At 40.3% G+C, this 21,418-nt stretch overlaps 1 protein-coding gene across 4 annotated transcripts; it reads left to right on the top strand.

Moving 5' to 3' along the window:
* The first annotated feature begins 2,627 nt into the window (after positions 1-2,627).
* On the top strand, positions 2,628-16,094 carry LOC149588928 (uncharacterized). Of its 4 annotated transcripts, XM_089862021.1 has the most exons (11): positions 6,016-6,191; positions 6,261-6,371; positions 8,268-8,452; positions 8,524-9,175; positions 12,543-12,617; positions 12,690-12,755; positions 14,535-14,638; positions 14,960-15,034; positions 15,095-15,239; positions 15,424-15,488; positions 15,559-16,094. In XM_089862021.1, the coding sequence occupies exons 6-9, from the start codon at positions 12,706-12,708 to the stop codon at positions 15,151-15,153; spliced, it is 288 nt and encodes a 95-aa protein (XP_089718147.1). In that variant the 5' UTR covers positions 6,016-6,191; positions 6,261-6,371; positions 8,268-8,452; positions 8,524-9,175; positions 12,543-12,617; positions 12,690-12,705; the 3' UTR covers positions 15,154-15,239; positions 15,424-15,488; positions 15,559-16,094. The 4 variants fall into 4 exon arrangements, with proteins under 4 accessions (XP_089718146.1, XP_089718149.1, XP_089718148.1 ...); XM_089862020.1 differs by lacking the exons at positions 15,095-15,239; positions 15,424-15,488; positions 15,559-16,094 and adding exons at positions 2,628-3,846; positions 3,918-3,984 and having other exon boundaries at positions 6,103-6,191; positions 14,960-14,987; XM_089862023.1 differs by lacking the exons at positions 15,095-15,239; positions 15,424-15,488; positions 15,559-16,094 and adding exons at positions 2,628-3,846; positions 3,918-3,984 and having other exon boundaries at positions 6,103-6,191; positions 6,261-6,388; positions 8,524-12,617; positions 14,960-14,987.
* Positions 16,095-21,418: the final 5,324 nt, after the last annotated feature.

A 21,418-nucleotide genomic window follows, 5' to 3' on the forward strand; every position in this document is an offset into this window, starting at 1 on the left:
TTTGGGGACTCTTACTTATGGGGACCTCACATAACTGACTTATGGTAATAAACGTAAGTTCGACACCGTCAATAAGCTTAAGATAAAGATAAGTTCGACACTATCAATAAGCTTAAGGTAATAACCGTAAGTGTGACACTGTTAGTAAGCTTAAGATATTAACCATAAGTTTGATACTATTGATAAGCTTAAGGTAATCAAGATAATAACCATAAGTTCGATATTGTCAATAAGTTTAAGTTAACGCAGTAAGGTCGATAATGTCAGTGAGCTTAAGTTAGGGCGTAAGTTAGAGACGAACTTGCTCATGGTGCTTAGCATAGTGGTTGGGTAAAAAGAAGAGCCCCTTTGAATGTAAAACATATTTCATCACGACAAATTTGAAAGACGCAAAAGTTGTACGACAGGTTTATTCAAAATAATAGTTTAATTATAATTTATATTAATGATAATTAAAATAATGCGGATAAATACGGTACAAAGTTAACGATTTAAAGTCTAACGAAAGCATTAATTACGTCAAGTGTTGAGTCTTCTTCCGGTTTCTACGAGTTCGGAATGATGACGTAGACGGAGATCTTCCTGCCGGTGTCCTTGATGATGGGCCGAAATTTGCTCAGCGCTCCCAGCAGGGTTCATACAAACATGGAATAACAGGAAAAAACAATCAGGGAAATTAATAGTTGTCAAAAAACCTCAGGGAAATTTGCGTCAAACGGGGGTCGAGTAAATAAGTAAAACGTTCACAAACATACCCCTGCAGAAGAATAGCATTCCACTAAACTTTGAAGGCTCGTAACTCTGGTTCTAGTAGAGGTACGGGGATGTCCTTTGAGTATGTTATAGTCCAATTTGTCCCCTCTTCTTCATTCGTTAACATTTGCTCCTTAGGATACTCCATATACGGGGGGAAAACCTCATGGAAACCTCGGGGAAATTTGTTTCCCAAAAGTTGTATGAACCCTGACTTGTCCCGGTAAACTAAACTTTGGTTTGTATTGAATCTAGGTTTTCTACTAACAAAAGAACTGAACGATAATTACCAATGACGAGTACGAAGATGACATCCAATAGAAGAAGGTCCTAGCCATCGGAGGAAGGTCCACCTAGCCATCAGAAGGGTGGTGAGAGACTGAATGCTTTGTTTTCAGCGATGGAGCCTTTTATAGTTAGGGAAAGGTCAAAGGTAACGCGCGGGGTGTTAATCCTCTATTCTACCTGACACCCCTAGAGCGGAAACTCGCGAGTATCCTTAAATAAGGCGGCGGCGGAAGGTTACAATAGCGCAAATTCCCAATACCCGCGGCGCAGGCGCTAAAACGCCCTACGGAAGGCAAAGTTTCACCCCCTTGTATTTCCCTCCTCGTTACGTAAAAGTGGTCTACAATAGACCTTGGTAGACACGCGATATAGATAAGAAGATAAGGCCTGTCACGTGATCTATTACGTCACGAATAGCTCGCTTTCGCCAAACAGTCATTTCGAGTCTCGGACGGTTCTGACGCGGTCGTGTTCTACTATTTCCTCAACTCTGTCTCGGGCTCAGTCGCTCTCAAGTCGCGGCGGAGATCAGTCTTTATAATTCGATATCGAACTAAAAAGTGTTTTAATTAACACGCCTTACGATTTAACTAGTTTTAAAAGAGTAGCAGTGTTAAGCTAGGGTTAACCAAGTCCCAAGTCGAATTGGTAAGTCCTTATTTTCAATACCTCGGGCCTTAGTTCGTGTTAAGCCTTGTCTTTAGTATCTTTTATCGGCAAATCAAAAAACAATTTAATCGCCTTGAGGCCTTTTTGGACCATACAACTACTTGACTCATTTACTTGAGTCAACTTGAGTGAGGAAACTAGTTGGGTCTCGCTAACGGAAGTTGGATCACCGTGTCCAATTTTTGTTGACTCGACTTTTTGACCCGGATCTATTAGAGTCAAAAGGTTGTACAGTCTAAAAGGCCTTTAGCTTTGAAAAGCAAATTTTGAGACTGTAATCGGTGGATCATTGGGTTGTGCATTGCGTGCAACTTTGAGCGCGTTGCCACGTCGTATGTTTCTCATTAGTTTGCCATTATGAGCGTTGCATTTACTGATCACCGCGGCCGCTATTCGGACTTGATCGTTGCGAGACAAATAATCGGTTATCGCCTACAGGAAGTCCATCTTTCGGTAGACGAGATCGGTTTTTGGGGTCGGAATGCCGACTTCTGCGACCGTTGTTCGTACTTGTTCAGTCCAAGGCGATCCGGTTCTACGGGAACCGTTTTCTCGACTACCGGAAGTCCATCTTTCGGTAAACGAGATCGGTTTTTGGGGTCAGATTTCCGACTTCTGCGACCGTTGTTCGTACTTGTTCAGTCCAAGGCGATCCGGTTCTACGGGAACCGTTTTCTCGCCTACCGGAAATCCATCTTTCGGTAAACGAGATCGGTTTTTGGGGTCGGAATGCCGACTTCTGCGACAGTTGTTCGTCCTTGTTCAGTCCAAGGCGATCCGGTTCTACGGGAACCGTTTTCTCGACTACCGGAAGTCCATCTTTCGGTTGACGAGATCGGTTTTTGGTGTCAGATTTCCGACTTCTGCGACCGTTGTTCGTACTTGTTCAGTCCAAGGCGATCCGGTTCTACGGGAACCGTTTTCTCGCCTACCGGAAGTCCATCTTTCGGTAAACGAGATCGGTTTTTGGGGTCGGAATGCCGACTTCTGCGACCGTTGTTCGTCCTTGTTCAGTCCAAGGCGATCCGGTTCTACGGGGACCGTTTTCTCGCCTACCGGAAGTCCATCTTTCGGTAGACGAGATCGGTTTTTGGGGTCAGATTTCCGACTTCTGCGACCGTTGTTCGTACTTGTTCAGTCCAAGGCGATCCGGTTCTACGGGAACCGTTTTCTCGCCTACCGGAAGTCCATCTTTCGGTAAAGGAGATCGGTTTTTGGGGTCGGAATGCAGACTTCTGCGACCGTTGTTCGTCCTTGTTCTGTCCAAGGCGATCCGGTTCTACGGGAACCGTTTTCTCGACTACCGGAAGTCCATCTTTCGGTAGACGAGATCGGTTTTCGGGGTCAGATTTCCGACTTCTGCGACCGTTGTTCGTACTTGTTCAGTCCAAGGCGATCCGGTTCTACGGGAACCGTTTTCTCGCCTACCGGAAGTCCATCTTTCGGTAAACGAGATCGGTTTTTGGGGTCGGAATGCAGACTTCTGCGACCGTTGTTCGTCCTTGTTCAGTCCAAGGCGATCCGGTTCTACGGGGACCGTTTTCTCGCCTACCGGAAGTTCGTCTTTCGGTAATCGAGATCGGTTTTTGGGGTTGGATTTCCGACTTCTGCGACCGTTCTTCGTCCTTGTTCAGTCCAAGGCGTTTCGGTTCTACGGGGACCGTCTTCTCGCCTACCGGAAGTCCATCTTTCAGCTTGCGTGACCTTTCTTTGTACTTGCTCGTTCGAAACTGATTAGACGGCTCTACGGTGACAGTTTTCCAATCAACTCAGAACTGGCACTGATAAAGAAACTCGACCATGGCCGTTCGTCACTGTTGACGCAATGTGGTTTTTGCCAAGTGCTCTGTAGGAATTCAACCAATGAAAGCGTGGCTCCGTTGACACAGTGGCCAAGCTCGCTAAAGGCAGGAACCAATGGGAACTAGCGCGTTTGGTCTGATTGGTTCCTGCCCTTGTCAAGGTAAAATTTGTGTCCAGGAGATTACCCAGAATGCTCGGGGTGATCATGGACGCGCGCTTCCTTTCAAATATAATTTTATACTTGTAATTTTGCTGAGTTTACGAATAAGTTGCCGTCAGTCGCTGTCTTTGCGAGTCTTTTATTTCCAGTCAAGTGGCCATCCCCTTGGCAAGGTATCGTGAAGAACTTTCCCGCAAGTTTATGACTTATTTTTATTGGTTTTAATATGGATGTAATTTGACAGTTTGCCTTTAATTGTGGATGGATTTGCTCAACACAGCTAGGATTAGCCGTTCTTTGGACACGAAAATGTAAGTGATATGAACTTTCTAGTCTTTCTTCTAACGTCATGTGATAAATATAAGCTTGCAACGGTTTCGCCCAGTCAGTCTTAGAAGTAAGGCTAAATTTTTTATCAGTGACCCCTACAGCGTCTACAAGATTAAACTGGTTGACCCCGTCCCTAATTTATCTTTTATTAATCCTATTAAAAAATTAAGGGAGTATTTCGTGGCTTAGTCTCAAGCAGTTGGCATCGTAGTGTGTGAAGGTAAAGCGTGATCGAGTGGGCTGTGGTTGTAGCGAGGAAGGCAAAGGAGTCTATATCCTTGGAGTAGAAATTTGTAGTGACTAGAATTATTAAAGTGGTCCCTCGTGAATTTTCGTTAAAGTTCTCAATAAATAAAGTGGCCCCGAGGACCAGTTTAACACGGATTCCGAATAAAAAAACTGGTCCATGCAATTAATAAATTGGTTTTTGACCCGCGCTATTTCCAAGACTGCAGGCCAGAATCCGTTGCAGACGACGGGGAGCCGAACTTTTGTATTTTTGATGGGAATATGTTCAGCCCCTCGCACGCGTCAACGTCACTTCCCCCAAGTTTTCTCTTGATCGGAGATTTCCTTTAGAGATTCTTTCGACTGCGGAGGAGCGCGGTCGCTCCCGGTAGATTAACGCGAAGTAATGAAACGACGCCACGGTCTTTTTGTCGCGATCTCCCGAAGTGGACCGCGTTAAATATGATTTTTGATCCGAAATGATCCGTCATTCAATTGGTAATGTCAGCCAAAGGTACGTGTAATTTCTCTAATTAAGATTCCCAGTCGGATTAGGCTTATTTAATTTTAGAATCCCCGCTTTTAAGACTTTTCCCCCGAATAAAATTAGGCTTAGTAACGTCCTGTAATGGAAATGGTGGGCGCCTGACCATTCCTCGAAGGCCGCGTTCGTGTTTTTCTCGCCTTCTTTTCTCGCGAGGGCCTTGGCTGATCGTGCACGCTTCGGGTCTAGTTAGAGTTTAGTTGCAGTTAGGCGGAAAGCGACGCCATCTTGGACACCCTTCTTTCTAGAACATTCTAACGCCGAGCACTTCTAGCTCTGGCTTTTAAATCGGGTTGCATCGTAGATATGCCGTATATTATCGTAGATTTTAATCGAAATTAAATATTTTTGGAATTAAATCTATTATAAAACCAAATTATTTTCGGAATTAATTAATTGTCGGAATTTTAACGAGTGAATCCAAATCGTGCCTTTCGGCTTTCTTCACGGATACTTCGGGGTCCACGTTGTCCTTAGCTAAGCCTAACCTCGTGGCCGGAAATATTTTCCGCCCTCTTCGGTTGGTTGATCTCAATATGGCCGCCGGTGCCCCCAACCCTAATGAAGACTAATCTGAATCGGGCTCAAATTATACCGAGATAGGCCTTTTTCCGGGATACTTCGGGGTCCACGTTGTCCTTAGCTAAGCCTAACCTCGTGGCCGGAAATATTTTCCGCCCTCTTCGGTTGGTTGATCTCAATATGGCCGCCGGTGCCCCCAACCCTAATGAAGACTAATCTGAATCGGGCTCAAATTATACCGAGATAGGCCTTTTTCCGGGATACTTCGGGGTCCACGTTGTCCTTAGCTAAGCCTAACCTCGTGGCCGGAAATATTTTACACCCCTCTCGGTTGCTTGATCCCAATATGGCCGCCCGTGCCCCCAACCCTAATGAGACTCCCTATGGGATGATAATCTGGACTTTAGTCCTTATTTAAGAACGCGAGACCAAGTATTAGCAAATCCCAAGTATTTTAATCCAGTTGAAGAATAAACGCGCTAGGAACTTAGCGTTGTAATTAATAATTATGTACTTGGAAAAAAAGTACCAATTAATTCTATCCAAAAGCTTCACTACCGCTAAAATATTTTTCTAATCTTTTGAGTAATGTCAGTTGTACGTATGCAAACGTCATTCACTTCTATCTCTTAGCTCAGTGTCATCCCCTCTACCAGGCGCGTACAGTATCCCCTCTTACAAAAGCGCCCCTAGAGGGAGGGAGGGAGGGATACCCCTCTGCCTACACTCTCTACCGAAACTACTCTTTTGGGTATTCAAAAATGTGCTAGATATTATTTTATTGCTTTTATTTCTGTGTTCAAAGGTCAGTTGCTGGGCTTCGTGGTTATTCCCAACAGGGGAAGGAGGCTTGGTCGAGTGGTTCATTCGTTTCTTGCGAAATAAATTTGCAAGGTAACGTAAAAGTTTTTTCAAAAATTGATTAGAAATTGGTTTTTCTAAAATAGATTCATTTTAATTCAGGGTATATCGATAGAGTAGTGGCAATCCATGTTAATTTCTCATAGAGCGTAACGTAGCCAAAAACAGAGAGGTGCCATTACTCCATTGCGTGTTCTTGCATTTCCAGTCAAGGTACGAGACAAGATATCGTAAGGAACAAGTTTAATACAGCCAGAGTTTGCTTTTCTTCTGTTACGAGAGGATAAGTGTTATATTATTGATTTTAGAAACTTTCTAGTATTTCTTCCAACATTGAAAATTTATTTCATTTATAATTAAGTTAATTATTATTAAGATTTAATAAAAATTTTAGATAATATTCTATCTTAGTTCCTTTATCCATATCTGTTTTAAAATTAATTCTATCTTTTACGGTTCAAAAGATATAGCCGGGTCAGCTAAAAGAACAACGGGACAGGTTATTTTTTCATAGACTTTTGATAGGGGTGTCGCATTTTAGGGTTATATCCTTGTAGACTTTTATCAAGGAGGATGTATAAGGGGAGGCTCGGAGTCAGTCAAAATGCACGTAGCCCCCTGTTCCCAAAACGGAACTGTGGCGTTCCCTAGTTACTATGGTTACCACTACTTCTCAGCACGGTGTTTTTTAGCAAAGGCTTATACGCGTACCCTGTTCCGTCATGGATTTATAATAGAAGCTTACGCTTCCTGGATATTCCACTCGCCTTAAAACGCGCACAACATTTATTCCTCGTCTGAAATGGCGCGAGCTAGTACCAGCCTGGCACAAGTGTTTGTGACGTAGAATTTGAGGCAAATTCAGAGGGGATGGAAGTTTTTCACGCGATCGAGTTCTAATTTTTAATAGCGCGCGAGAGATAATTTTTAGAAAAGCGCGCGCACACGCGCTCCGAGGAAAAAAGTTTGCCTCATTTTCTACGTCATCAGCCCCCCCCAGTCCCCACGCGCGCGAATTTTTATGGCATAAATGTGTTTAAAATCAAAATGCCTTACTGAAGGCTACAGTGAAATATCCAGGATGCGTAAGCTTCTATTATAAATCCATGGTGATGGTATCTCATAAATTTGGCGAGCTTCTGGAAAGACTTCTGACAATTTTTTAAGAACTAGTAGTAATTTAATTTCAATTTTAATTACTGTGATAATAAAATGGTCTGAACTAGGTATAGATATTATTTCTGCGCTTGTATACCTGTTGTTGCTGGTACAGTTCTTATTACAACACTTTCTGTGGTACACCATTATAGCTTAAAGCGCCGTAAGCCAGCTAACACGCGCTTGCTCTAGCCTCGTGAGCTTATTTATAATATTGAATATTTCTCGTATCAAACAACAATCATGTGACGCGTGTCTTTACTAACGGCCAGCGCGTCGAAGGTGCGCAGAATTGTATGCGGTATTTGCCTCGTTTAATAGGCCTTTACATACAATCCGTATGTTGCCGGGGGAAAAGGCAGAGACGATGGCTATACACCCGGGAAAAGAAAATGTTGCCGGGGGGAAAAAGCAGAGATGAAGGGCGTTCGTACCCTCCCGCGAAATAATTAGTAGAAAGGCTTATTTAGTGTATTGTTATGACTATGGAGGGGTAGACTTTTGCTTCATTACTCCGTCCCTGTTTGATGTAACTGCGAGTTCAAAATACCCGTGTACGTATGGGAATGCGCCGCATCGTAGCAATATTCCCCCAATTAAGCCCTATTATTACCAAACTTGTTGAATTCAATAAGCTAAGGTAATAACCGAACGTTCGACGTTATCAAAAAGCGTAGAAAATGACCCACAAGGGCGGTACTGTCAGTGAGTATATGATACTGAGCTTAGCATAGCGGGCGAGTTAAAAAGGAGGGTCTCTTTGCTGTTTATTCATCCCCCCCACATTGAATTTCATCACGACAAACTTAAAACGCAAACATTGTATAATATTTTTATTCAAAATAATAGTTTAGTTTTAATTTACGTTAATGATAATTAAAATAATGCGGATAATTACGGTACAAGATTAACGAAAGCAGGAACTAAGTCAAGTGTTGGTTCTTCTTCCAGTTTGTACGAGTTCGGAATGATGACTTGGTCGGATATCTTCCTGCCATAGTCCTTGATTATGGGCCGACATTTGCTCAGCTCCCCAAGAGACGTATCGAGTCGTTTAACCCGCTTTTGAAGAAGTTAAAGAACACTAGGAATAATTCGGAACTCGTAGTTGGCGATAGCGTGACGTTGGACACCCGGTTAGTGAACAATCCTAGCGTGAGTTAATCCGTGTCCCGGTAAACTAAAATTTGATTTGTACTGAATCTAGGTTTTCTACAAACAGAACGACTGAATAATAATTAGTAATTACCAATTTCGACGATGACATCCAATAGAAGAAGGTCCAAGCCATTAGAAAAGTGGTGAGAGACTGAATGATACGTTTTCAGCGATAGAACCTTTTATAGTTAGGGAAAGGTCAAAGGTAACGCGCGGGGTGTTAATCCTCTAGTCTGCCTGCCACCCCTAGAGCGGAAACTCGCGACTATCCTTAAATAAGGCGGTGGCGGAAGGTTACAATAGTGCAAATTCTCAATACCCGCGGCGCAGGCGCTGAAACGCGCTACGGAAGGCAAAGTTTCACCCCCTTGTATTTTCCTCCTCGTTTCGTAAAAGTGGTCTACAATAGACCTTGGTGGACACGCGATATAGATAAGATTTGATAAGAAGATAAGGCGTGTCACGTGATCTATTACGTCACGAATATCTCGCTTTCGGCAGGACAGTCATTTCGAGTCTCGGATGTTCTGACACGGTCGTGTTCTACTATTTGCTTAACTCTGTCTCGGGCTCAGTCACTCTCTAGTCGCGGCGGAGATCAGTCTTTATAATTTGATATCGAACTAAAAGTGTTTTAATTAACGCGCCTTAAAGAGTAGCAGAGTGTTAAGCTAGGGTTAACCAAGTCCCAAGTCGAATTGGTAAGTCCTTATTTTCATTACCTCGGGCCTTAGTTAGGCCGTGTATTTAGCAGAGCTGCGCTAATTAACTGACAATTAATTGAATTAGATTTAGCCAATTAAATATATATTTATGAAGTAATTGATTGGAAATTAGGCATTTATTTATCGAACTAATTAATTAGAATTACTAATTTCTAATTAATTACTTGTACCCGTGAATTTCCTACAAAATTCCTCGATTTTTAGTTTTTACTACAATTTGGCGTAAAAGCTTAACTGAAATGCAATTGGCTAATTACTTAATGATAAATCTAAATAATTTTAGTTAGATAATTAGAATTATATCTCAATTAGCACTAATGTAATTAAAATTCAATTACCATTCTCAATCGGTAAATGATGCTAATTAATTAGAATTTTAATTAACTAATTAATTAGCGCAGCTCTGGTATTTAGTATCTTTTATCGGTAAATCAAAAAACAATTAAATCGCCTTAAGGCCTTTTTGGACCCTACAACTTTTTGACTCATTTATACGAGTCAACTTGAGTCAGGAAACTAGTTTGGTCTCGCTAAAGGAAGTTGGATCACCGAATTTAAAATTGATCAACCGTGTCCAATTTTTTTGACTCTACTTTTTGACCCGGACGTATTAAGGCTCGTTTTCATAGAAGCTAGATTATTCGAAAACGCTCACGCTTCGCGAGCTTGAATACGCACGGTAACGTATTTTTTTCGAACGTTTCCGCTTTCGCTCGAAATTTTCACGCAACGTTCGAAAAAAATACGTCACCGTGCGTATTCAAGCTCGCGAAGCGTGAACGTTTTCGAATTTTCTAGCTTCTATGAAAACGAGCCCTTAGAGTCAAAAGGTTGTACAGTCTGAAAAGGCCTTTAGTGTAATGATCATTTTGATAAACAAATTTTGAGACTAATCGGTGGATCATTGGGTTCGTGGGTCGATTAGACTCGTTGAGCATTGCGTGAAACTTTGAGCGGGTTGCCACGTCGTATGGTTCTCATTAGTTTGCCATTCTGAGTGTTGAATTTACTGATCACCGCGGCCGCTACTCGAACTTGATCGTTGCGAGACAAATAATCGGTTATCGCCTACCGGAAGTTCATCTTTCGGTAATCGAGATCGGTTTTTGGGGTCAGATTTCCGACTGCTGCGACCGTTTTTCGTACTTGTTCAGTCCAAGACGATTCGGTTCTACGGGGACCGTTTTCTCGCCTACCGGAAGTTCATCTTTCGGTAAACGAGATCGGTTTTTGGGGTCGGAATGCTGACTTCTGCGACCGCTTTTCGTACTTGTTCAGTCCAAGACGATTCGGTTCTACGGGGACCGTTTTCTCGCCTACCGGAAGTTCATCTTTCGGTAAACGAGATCGGTTTTTTGGGTCGGAATGCTGACTTCTGCGACCGATTTTCGTACTTGTTCAGTCCAAGACGATTCGGTTCTACGGGGACCGTTTTCTCGCCTACCGGAAGTTCATCTTTCGGTAAACGAGATCGGTTTTTGGGGTCGGAATGCTGACTTCTGCGACCGATTTTCGTACTTGTTCAGTCCAAGACGATTCGGTTCTACGGGGACCGTTTTCTCGCCTACCGGAAGTTCATCTTTCGGTAAACGAGATCGGTTTTTGGGGTCGGAATGCTGACTTCTGCGACCGATTTTCGTACTTGTTCAGTCCAAGACGATTCGGTTCTACGGGGACCGTTTTCTCGCCTACCGGAAGTTCATCTTTCGGTAATCGAGATCGGTTTTTGGGGTCAGATTTCCGACTGCTGCGACCGTTTTTCGTACTTGTTCAGTCCAAGACGATTCGGTTCTACGGGGACCGTTTTCTCGCCTACCGGAAGTTCATCTTTCGGTAAACGAGATCGGTTTTTGGGGTCGGAATGCTGACTTCTGCGACCGCTTTTCGTACTTGTTCAGTCCAAGACGATTCGGTTCTACGGGGACCGTTTTCTCGCCTACCGGAAGTTCATCTTTCGGTAAACGAGATCGGTTTTTTGGGTCGGAATGCTGACTTCTGCGACCGATTTTCGTACTTGTTCAGTCCAAGACGATTCGGTTCTACGGGGACCGTTTTCTCGCCTACCGGAAGTTCATCTTTCGGTAAACGAGATCGGTTTTTGGGGTCGGAATGCTGACTTCTGCGACCGATTTTCGTACTTGTTCAGTCCAAGACGATTCGGTTCTACGGGGACCGTTTTCTCGCCTACCGGAAGTTCATCTTTCGGTAAACGAGATCGGTTTTTGGGGTCGGAATGCTGACTTCTGCGACCGATTTTCGTACTTGTTCAGTCCAAGACGATTCGGTTCTACGGGGACCGTTTTCTCGCCTACCGGAAGTTCATCTTTCGGTAATCGAGATCGGTTTTTGGGGTCAGATTTCCGACTGCTGCGACCGTTTTTCGTACTTGTTCAGTCCAAGACGATTCGGTTCTACGGGGACCGTTTTCTCGCCTACCGGAAGTTCATCTTTCGGTAAACGAGATCGGTTTTTGGGGTCGGAATGCTGACTTCTGCGACCGATTTTCGTACTTGTTCAGTCCAAGACGATTCGGTTCTACGGGGACCGTTTTCTCGCCTACCGGAAGTTCATCTTTCGGTAATCGAGATCGGTTTTTGGGGTCAGATTTCCGACTGCTGCGACCGTTTTTCGTACTTGTTCAGTCCAAGACGATTCGGTTCTACGGGGACCGTTTTCTCGCCTACCGGAAGTTCATCTTTCGGTAATCGAGATCGGTTTTTGGGGTCAGATAGCCGACTTCTGCGACCGTTTTTCGTACTTGTTCAGTCCAAGACGATTCGGTTCTACAGAGACCGTTTTCTCGCCTACCGGAATTTCATCTTTCGGTAATCGAAATCGGTTTTTGGGGTCAGATAGCCGACTTCTGCGACCTTTCATCGTACTTGTTCAGTCCAAGACGATTCGGTTCAACGGGGACCGTTTTCTCGCCTACCGGAAGTTCATCTTTCAACTTCCGCGACTGTTCTTTGTACTTGCTCGTTCGAAACTGATTAGACGGCTCTACGGTGAAAGTTTTCCAATCAACTCAGAACTGGCACTGATAAAGAAATTCGACAATGGCGGTTCGTCACTGTTGACGCAATGTGGTTTCTGCCCAGTGCTCTGAAGGAATTCAACCAAACGCTGCTTAAGGAAAGCGCGGCTCCGTTGACACAGTGGCCAAGGCCGCTAAAGGGTAGTTAAGCCAAAGGCAGGAACCAATGGGAACTAGCGCGTTAGGTCTGATTGGTTCCTGCCTTTGTCAAGGTAAAATTCGGGTCCAGAAGATTAGCTAGAATAATCGGGGTGATCATGGACGCCGCGCTTTCCTTTAAATATAATTTAACTTTGTAATTTTGCCAAGTTTACGAATAAGTTGACGTCAGTCGCTGGCTTTGCGCGTCTTTCGTTTTAGTCAAGTGGCCATCCCCTTGAGAAGGTATCGTAAAGAACTTTCCCACAAGTTTAAGGTTTATTTTTACTGGTATTAATATGGATGTAATTTTGACAGTTGCCTTTCATTGTGGATGGAATTGCTCGACACAGCGAGGATTAGCGGTTCTTTGGACACGAAAATGTAAGTGTTATGAACTTTCTAGTCTTTCTTCTAACGTCATGTGACAAATATACGTTTGCAACGGTTTCGCCCAGTCAGTCTCGGAAGTAAGGCTTATTTTTTTATCAGTGAGCCCCAGCGTCTATAAGATTAAATTGGTTGACCCCATCCCTAATTTATCTTTAATTAATCCTATTAAAAGATGATGGGACACGCACACGCACCCCATTCTATCACGCTTCGGCTTTAAAAGCCCTTCCATTTGGTCTCAAAACGCCAGATACGCCAAAATATGTCAAAAATCAGAGTTAACTCTTAAGATTGCCTTCAATGCAAGGAACACACCGTTTTTTTGGTCCTAATTTTGAAAATACTGGTTGAAAACGCTCGAAATTTTAACGCCATTTGCAAAATAATGTTAGGTATTTTTGTTCAAAGTCTTTCAATTTCGTAGCTTTTTGTAAGAACATTAACCGTCATTTAGTGCTTTAGTCTCAAGCTGTTGGTCTCTTAGCGTGTGAAGGTAAAGCGTGATCGAGTGGGCTGTGGTTGTAGGGAGGAGGGCAAGGAGTCTATATCCCTGGAGTAGAAATGTACAATGACTATAATTATTAAAGTAGTCCCTCGTGAATTTTCGTTAAAGTTCTCAATAAATAAAGTGGCCCTGAGGACCAGTTTAACCCCCCACGGATTTCGAATAAAAAAAACTGATCCAAGAAATTAATAAACTGGTTTTTGACCCGCGCTATTTCCAAGACTGCAGGCTCTGACCCGTTGCAGACGACGGAGAGCTGAACTTTTGTATTTTTGATGGGAATATGTTCAGCCCCGCGCACGCGTCAACGTCACTTCCCCCGAGTTTTCTCTAGATCCGAGATTTCCTTTAGAGATTCCTTCGAGTTTCGACTGCGCTCCTCGTAGATTAACGCGAAGTAATGAAACGACGGCGCGTACTTTTTGTCGCGATCTCCTAAAGTGGAAAGCGTTAAATATGATCCGTCCTTCAATCGGTAAGGTACGAGTAATTTCTCTAATTAACTTTCCAGTCGGATTAGGCTTATTTGATTTTAGAATCCCCGCTTGTAAGACTTGTACCCCGAATATAATTAGGCCCGTCCTGTAATGGAATTAATGAGGGGCCGCCTGACCATTCCACGAAGGCCGGGTTCATGTTTTTCTCCCCTTCTTTTCTCGCGAGGGCCTTGGCTGATCGGGCACGCTTCGGGTCTAGTTAGAGTTTAGTTCCAGTTTGGCGGAAACCGACGCCATCTTGGACAGCCTTCTTTCTAGAAGATTCTAACGCCAAGAACTTCTAGCCCTGGCTTTTAAATCTGGTAGCATCGTAGATATGCCGTATATTATCGTAGATTTGAATAGAAATTAATTATTTTTGCAATTAAATCTATTATATAACCAAATTATTTTCGGAATTTTAACTAGTGAATCTGAATCGTGTACGAGTCTAAGAGATAGTCGGGAGCCTTTCGGCTTCTTTCCGGGATGCTTCGGGGTCCACGTTGTCCTTAGTTAAGCCTAACCTCGTGGCCGGAAATATTTTACGCCCCTCTCGGTTGGTTGATACCAATATGGCCGTCCGTGCCCCCAACCCTAATGAAGACTCCCTATGGGATGATAATCTGGACTTTAGTCCTTATTTAAGATCGCGAGACCAAGTCTTAGCGAATCCCAAGTATTTTAATCCAGTTGAAGATTAAACGAGCTTGGAACTAAGCCTTATTCAAGACCCATAGGACAAATGAATTAAATTAATGAGGGGCATTCTGTTTCACGTTTTTTCAGATTAAGGACTCGTGAGTCACTGAGCTTCGGGGTTCGAGTTGCCTACCCTGGTGAATCGAGTTGCTCCATACAGCGAGGATTGCCCTTTCTTTGGACACGAAAAGGTAAAAGACATGTTACTGGTATCTATGGCGGAATTCATAAACGTCGGACGCAACGCAATTTTAGCACAGGCGAAGGCAGGGCGTCGTGCGCAAACGTCTGCTTTTTGCGCACGACGCCCTGCCTTCGACTTTGCTATATTGCGTTGCGTTCGACGTTTATGAATTTCACCTCTAGTCTTTCTTCAAACATCTTGTGATGTATATACTAATGAATGCGTACATCGTGCCACTTGGGTACCGATTTATTTCTCCCCAAAAGCCGCGCCAAGTTTTAACCTTGTCGCTAAGATGCTTTATTTTAAATTATACTTCCGATTAAAGGTATGGTCAGTTGCTGGGCTTCGTGGTTGGTTCACTCGTTTCCAGTCCAGGTTCATTCCCCTTTGACGAGATACCGTAAGTTTCTCCCAAAACAGATTTTAAATTTCTAAATATAATTATATACGGGTTATACAGATTGCCTGTTCTCGAGATCATTCGAGTCAAGTTGCCATCCCCTTGGCGAGCCATCGTAAAGATCTTTCCCACCGATGCCATTTTGATATTTGCCTACCCTGGTACAGCGAGGATTGGCCTTTTCATGGACATAGGACACGGAAAGGTACTTACCTTTTGTTTGTCTTCTAACGTTTACGTAAGAGCGCTCCACTTGGAAGAAAAGTACCAATTTATTTCTATCCGAAAGCTTCGCTAAATTTTAAGCCTTTCCGCTAAAATATTTTTTTTTGGCCTTTTGGGAAAATGTGCTACATATTATTTTATTGATTTTATTTCTGCGTTCAAAGGTTTCGCGAGTTGCTGGGCTTCGTGGTTCATTCGTTTGCAGTCAAGTCGCATTCCCCTTGACAAGGTAACGTAAAAGTTTTTCCAAAAATTGATTAGAAATTTGTTTTTTGAAATAGATTTATTTTTCAATTCAGGGTATCTCGATTGCGTGTTCCTCTTGCATTTCCAGTCAAGTTACGAGACAAGAAATCGTAAAGAACAAGTTTAAAACAGCCAGAGTTTGCTTTTCATCGGACACGAGAAGATAAGTGATATTTTATTGGTTTTAAAAACCTTCTAGTCTTTCTTCTGACATTGAAAATTTATTTTATTTACAATTAAGTTAATTATTATTTAGATTTAATGAAAATTACGGCTAATATTCTCACTTAGTTCCTCTATCCAAATCGGGTTTAAAATTAGTTCTATCTATTAAGCTGTTTTTAAGTTTTATTGTTTGTTTATGCTGTTGAATTGTTCTATGCTGATTCATGGTGTTTTTATGCCGTTATATTCTATTTTATGGTTATAGTGTCGAATTTATGGTTATTACCTTATGGTTATAGTGTCGAATTTATGGTTATTACCTTATGGTTATAGTGTCGAATTTATGGTTATTACCTTATGGTTATAGTGTCGAATTTATGGTTATTACCTTATGGTTATAGTGTCGAATTTATGGTTATTACCTTATGGTTATAGTGTCGAATTTATGGTTATTACCTTATGGTTATAGTGTCGAATTTATGGTTATTACCTTATGGTTATAGTGTCGAATTTATGGTTATTACCTTATGGTTATAGTGTCGAATTTATGGTTATTACCTTATGGTTATAGTGTCGAATTTATGGTTATTACCTTATGGTTATAGTGTCGAATTTATGGTTATTACCTTATGGTTATAGTGTCGAATTTATGGTTATTACCTTATGGTTATAGTGTCGAATTTATGGTTATTACCTTATGGTTATAGTGTCGAATTTATGGTTATTACCTTATGGTTATAGTGTCGAATTTATGGTTATTACCTTATGGTTATGGTGTCGAATTTATGGTTATTACCTTATGGTTATGGTGTCGAATTTATGGTTATTACCTTATGGTTATGGTGTCGAATTTATGGTTATTACCTTATGGTTATAGTGTCGAATTTATGGTTATTACCTTATGGTTATAGTGTCGAATTTATGGTTATTACCTTATGGTTATGGCGTCGAATTTATGGTTATTACCTTATGGTTATGGCGTCGAATTTATGGTTATTACTTTATGGTTATGGCGTCGAATTTATGGTCATTATTTTATGGTTATGGCGTCGAATTTATGGTCATTATTTTATGGTTATGGCGTCGAATTTATGGTCATTATTTTATGGTTATGGCGTCGAATTTATGGTCATTATTTTATGGTTATGGCGTCGAATTTATAGTCATTATTTTATGGTTATGGCGTCGAATTTATGGTCATTATTTTATGGTTATGGCGTCGAATTTATGGTCATTATTTTATGGTTATGGCGTCGAATTTATGGTCATTATTTTATGGTTATGGCGTCGAATTTATGGTCATTATTTTATGGTTATGGCGTCGAATTTATGGTCATTATTTTATGGTTATGGCGTCGAATTTATGGTCATTATTTTATGGTTATGGCGTCGAATTTATGGTCATTATTTTATGGTTATGGCGTCGAATTTATGGTCATTATTTTATGGTTATGGCGTCGAATTTATGGTTATTACCTTATGGTTATAGCGTCGAATTTATGGTTATTACCTTATGGTTATAGTGTCGAATTTATGGTTATTACCTTATGGTTATGGCGTCGAATTTATGGTTATTACCTTATGGTTATGGCGTCGAATTTATGGTTATTACCTTATGGTTATGGCGTCGAATTTATGGTTATTACCTTATGGTTATGGCGTCGAATTTATGGTTATTACCTTATGGTTATGGCGTCGAATTTATGGTTATTACCTTATGGTTATGGTGTCGAATTTATGGTTATTACCTTATGGTTATGGCGTCGAATTTATGGTTATTACCTTATGGTTATAGTGTCGAATTTATGGTTATTACCTTATGGTTATAGTGTCGAATTTATGGTTATTACCTTATGGTTATAGTGTCGAATTTATGGTTATTACCTTATGGTTATAGTGTCGAATTTATGGTTATTACCTTATGGTTATAGTGTCGAATTTATGGTTATTACCTTATGGTTATAGTGTCGAATTTATGGTTATTACCTTATGGTTATAGTGTCGAATTTATGGTTATTACCTTATGGTTATGGTGTCGAATTTATGGTTATTACCTTATGGTTATGGTGTCGAATTTATGGTTATTACCTTATGGTTATGGTGTCGAATTTATGGTTATTACCTTATGGTTATGGTGTCGAATTTATGGTTATTACCTTATGGTTATAGTGTCGAATTTATGGTTATTACCTTATGGTTATAGTGTCGAATTTATGGTTATTACCTTATGGTTATGGCGTCGAATTTATGGTTATTACCTTATGGTTATGGCGTCGAATTTATGGTTATTACCTTATGGTTATGGCGTCGAATTTATGGTCATTATTTTATGGTTATGGCGTCGAATTTATGGTCATTATTTTATGGTTATGGCGTCGAATTTATGGTCATTATTTTATGGTTATGGCGTCGAATTTATGGTCATTATTTTATGGTTATGGCGTCGAATTTATAGTCATTATTTTATGGTTATGGCGTCGAATTTATGGTCATTATTTTATGGTTATGGCGTCGAATTTATGGTCATTATTTTATGGTTATGGCGTCGAATTTATGGTCATTATTTTATGGTTATGGCGTCGAATTTATGGTCATTATTTTATGGTTATGGCGTCGAATTTATGGTCATTATTTTATGGTTATGGCGTCGAATTTATGGTCATTATTTTATGGTTATGGCGTCGAATTTATGGTCATTATTTTATGGTTATGGCGTCGAATTTATGGTCATTATTTTATGGTTATGGCGTCGAATTTATGGTCATTATTTTATGGTTATGGCGTCGAATTTATGGTTATTACCTTATGGTTATAGCGTCGAATTTATGGTTATTACCTTATGGTTATAGTGTCGAATTTATGGTTATTACCTTATGGTTATGGCGTCGAATTTATGGTTATTACCTTATGGTTATGGCGTCGAATTTATGGTTATTACCTTATGGTTATGGCGTCGAATTTATGGTTATTACCTTATGGTTATGGCGTCGAATTTATGGTTATTACCTTATGGTTATGGTGTCGAATTTATGGTTATTACCTTATGGTTATGGCGTCGAATTTATGGTTATTACCTTATGGTTATGGTGTCGAATTTATGGTTATTACCTTATGGTTATAGTGTCGAATTTATGGTTATTACCTTATGGTTATAGTGTCGAATTTATGGTTATTACCTTATGGTTATAGTGTCGAATTTATGGTTATTACCTTATGGTTATGGCGTCGAATTTATGGTTATTACCTTATGGTTATGGCGTCGAATTTATGGTTATTACCTTATGGTTATGGCGTCGAATTTATGGTTATTACCTTATGGTTATGGCGTCGAATTTATGGTTATTACCTTATGGTTATGGCGTCGAATTTATGGTTATTACCTTATGGTTATGGCGTCGAATTTATGGTTATTACCTTATGGTTATGGCGTCGAATTTATGGTCATTACCTTATGGTTATGGCGTCGAATTTATGGTCATTACCTTATGGTTATGGCGTCGAATTTATGGTCATTACCTTATGGTTATGGCGTCGAATTTATGGTCATTATTTTATGGTTATGGCGTCGAATTTATGGTCATTATTTTATGGTTATGGCGTCGAATTTATGGTCATTATTTTATGGTTATGGCGTCGAATTTATGGTCATTATTTTATGGTTATGGCGTCGAATTTATGGTCATTATTTTATGGTTATGGCGTCGAATTTATGGTCATTATTTTATGGTTATGGCGTCGAATTTATGGTCATTATTTTATGGTTATGGCGTCGAATTTATGGTCATTATTTTATGGTTATGGCGTCGAATTTATGGTCATTATTTTATGGTTATGGCGTCGAATTTATGGTCATTATTTTATGGTTATGGCGTCGAATTTATGGTCATTATTTTATGGTTATGGCGTCGAATTTATGGTCATTATTTTATGGTTATGGCGTCGAATTTATGGTCATTATTTTATGGTTATGGCGTCGAATTTATGGTCATTATTTTATGGTTATGGCGTCGAATTTATGGTCATTATTTTATGGTTATGGCGTCGAATTTATGGTCATTATTTTATGGTTATGGCGTCGAATTTATGGTCATTATTTTATGGTTATGGCGTCGAATTTATGGTCATTATTTTATGGTTATGGCGTCGAATTTATGGTCATTATTTTATGGTTATGGCGTCGAATTTATGGTCATTATTTTATGGTTATGGCGTCGAATTTATGGTCATTATTTTATGGTTATGGCGTCGAATTTATGGTCATTATTTTATGGTTATGGCGTCGAATTTATGGTCATTATTTTATGGTTATGGCGTCGAATTTATGGTCATTATTTTATGGTTATGGCGTCGAATTTATGGTCATTATTTTATGGTTATGGCGTCGAATTTATGGTCATTATTTTATGGTTATGGCGTCGAATTTATGGTCATTATTTTATGGTTATGGCGTCGAATTTATGGTCATTATTTTATGGTTATGGCGTCGAATTTATGGTCATTATTTTATGGTTATGGCGTCGAATTTATGGTCATTATTTTATGGTTATGGCGTCGAATTTATGGTCATTATTTTATGGTTATGGCGTCGAATTTATGGTCATTATTTTATGGTTATGGCGTCGAATTTATGGTCATTATTTTATGGTTATGGCGTCGAATTTATGGTCATTATTTTATGGTTATGGCGTCGAATTTATGGTCATTATTTTATGGTTATGGCGTCGAATTTATGGTCATTATTTTATGGTTATGGCGTCGAATTTATGGTCATTATTTTATGGTTATGGCGTCGAATTTATGGTCATTATTTTATGGTTATGGCGTCGAATTTATGGTCATTATTTTATGGTTATGGCGTCGAATTTATGGTCATTATTTTATGGTTATGGCGTCGAATTTATGGTCATTATTTTATGGTTATGGCGTCGAATTTATGGTCATTATTTTATGGTTATGGCGTCGAATTTATGGTCATTACCTTATGGTTATGGCGTCGAATTTATGGTTATTACCTTATGGTTATGGCGTCGAATTTATGGTTATTACCTTATGGTTATGGCGTCGAATTTATGGTTATTACCTTATGGTTATGGCGTCGAATTTATGGTTATTACCTTATGGTTATGGCGTCGAATTTATGGTTATTACCTTATGGTTATGGCGTCGAATTTATGGTTATTACCTTATGGTTATGGCGTCGAATTTATGGTTATTACCTTATGGTTATGGCGTCGAATTTATGGTTATTACCTTATGGTTATGGCGTCGAATTTATGGTTATTACCTTATGGTTATGGCGTCGAATTTATGGTTATTACCTTATGGTTATGGCGTCGAATTTATGGTTATTACCTTATGGTTATGGCGTCGAATTTATGGTTATTATTTTATGGTTATGGCGTCGAATTTATGGTTATTATTTTATGGTTATGGCGTCGAATTTATGGTCATTATTTTATGGTTATGGCGTCGAATTTATGGTCATTATTTTATGGTTATGGCGTCGAATTTATGGTCATTATTTTATGGTTATGGCGTCGAATTTATGGTCATTATTTTATGGTTATGGCGTCGAATTTATGGTCATTATTTTATGGTTATGGCGTCGAATTTATGGTCATTATTTTATGGTTATGGCGTCGAATTTATGGTCATTATTTTATGGTTATGGCGTCGAATTTATGGTCATTATTTTATGGTTATGGCGTCGAATTTATGGTCATTATTTTATGGTTATGGCGTCGAATT

This window comes from Phalangium opilio, unplaced genomic scaffold (genome assembly GCF_054372755.1).
Source record: "Phalangium opilio isolate 3A_F unplaced genomic scaffold, DU_Popi_V2 ptg000528l_1, whole genome shotgun sequence".
NCBI classification, from domain to species: Eukaryota; Metazoa; Arthropoda; class Arachnida; order Opiliones; family Phalangiidae; genus Phalangium; species Phalangium opilio.

Bases quoted from the DNA above. Each gene is read 5' to 3' on its own strand.
- LOC149588928 (XM_089862020.1), top strand. From the start codon at position 3,628: ATGGGAACTAGCGCGTTTGGTCTGATTGGTTCCTGCCCTTGTCAAGGT. The intron at 3,847-3,917 runs GTATCGTGAAGA...GTAATTTGACAG, and splicing joins GTGGCCATCCCCTTGGCAAG to TTTGCCTTTAATTGTGGATG. The intron at 3,985-6,102 runs GTAAGTGATATG...CTGTGTTCAAAG, and splicing joins CGTTCTTTGGACACGAAAAT to GTCAGTTGCTGGGCTTCGTG.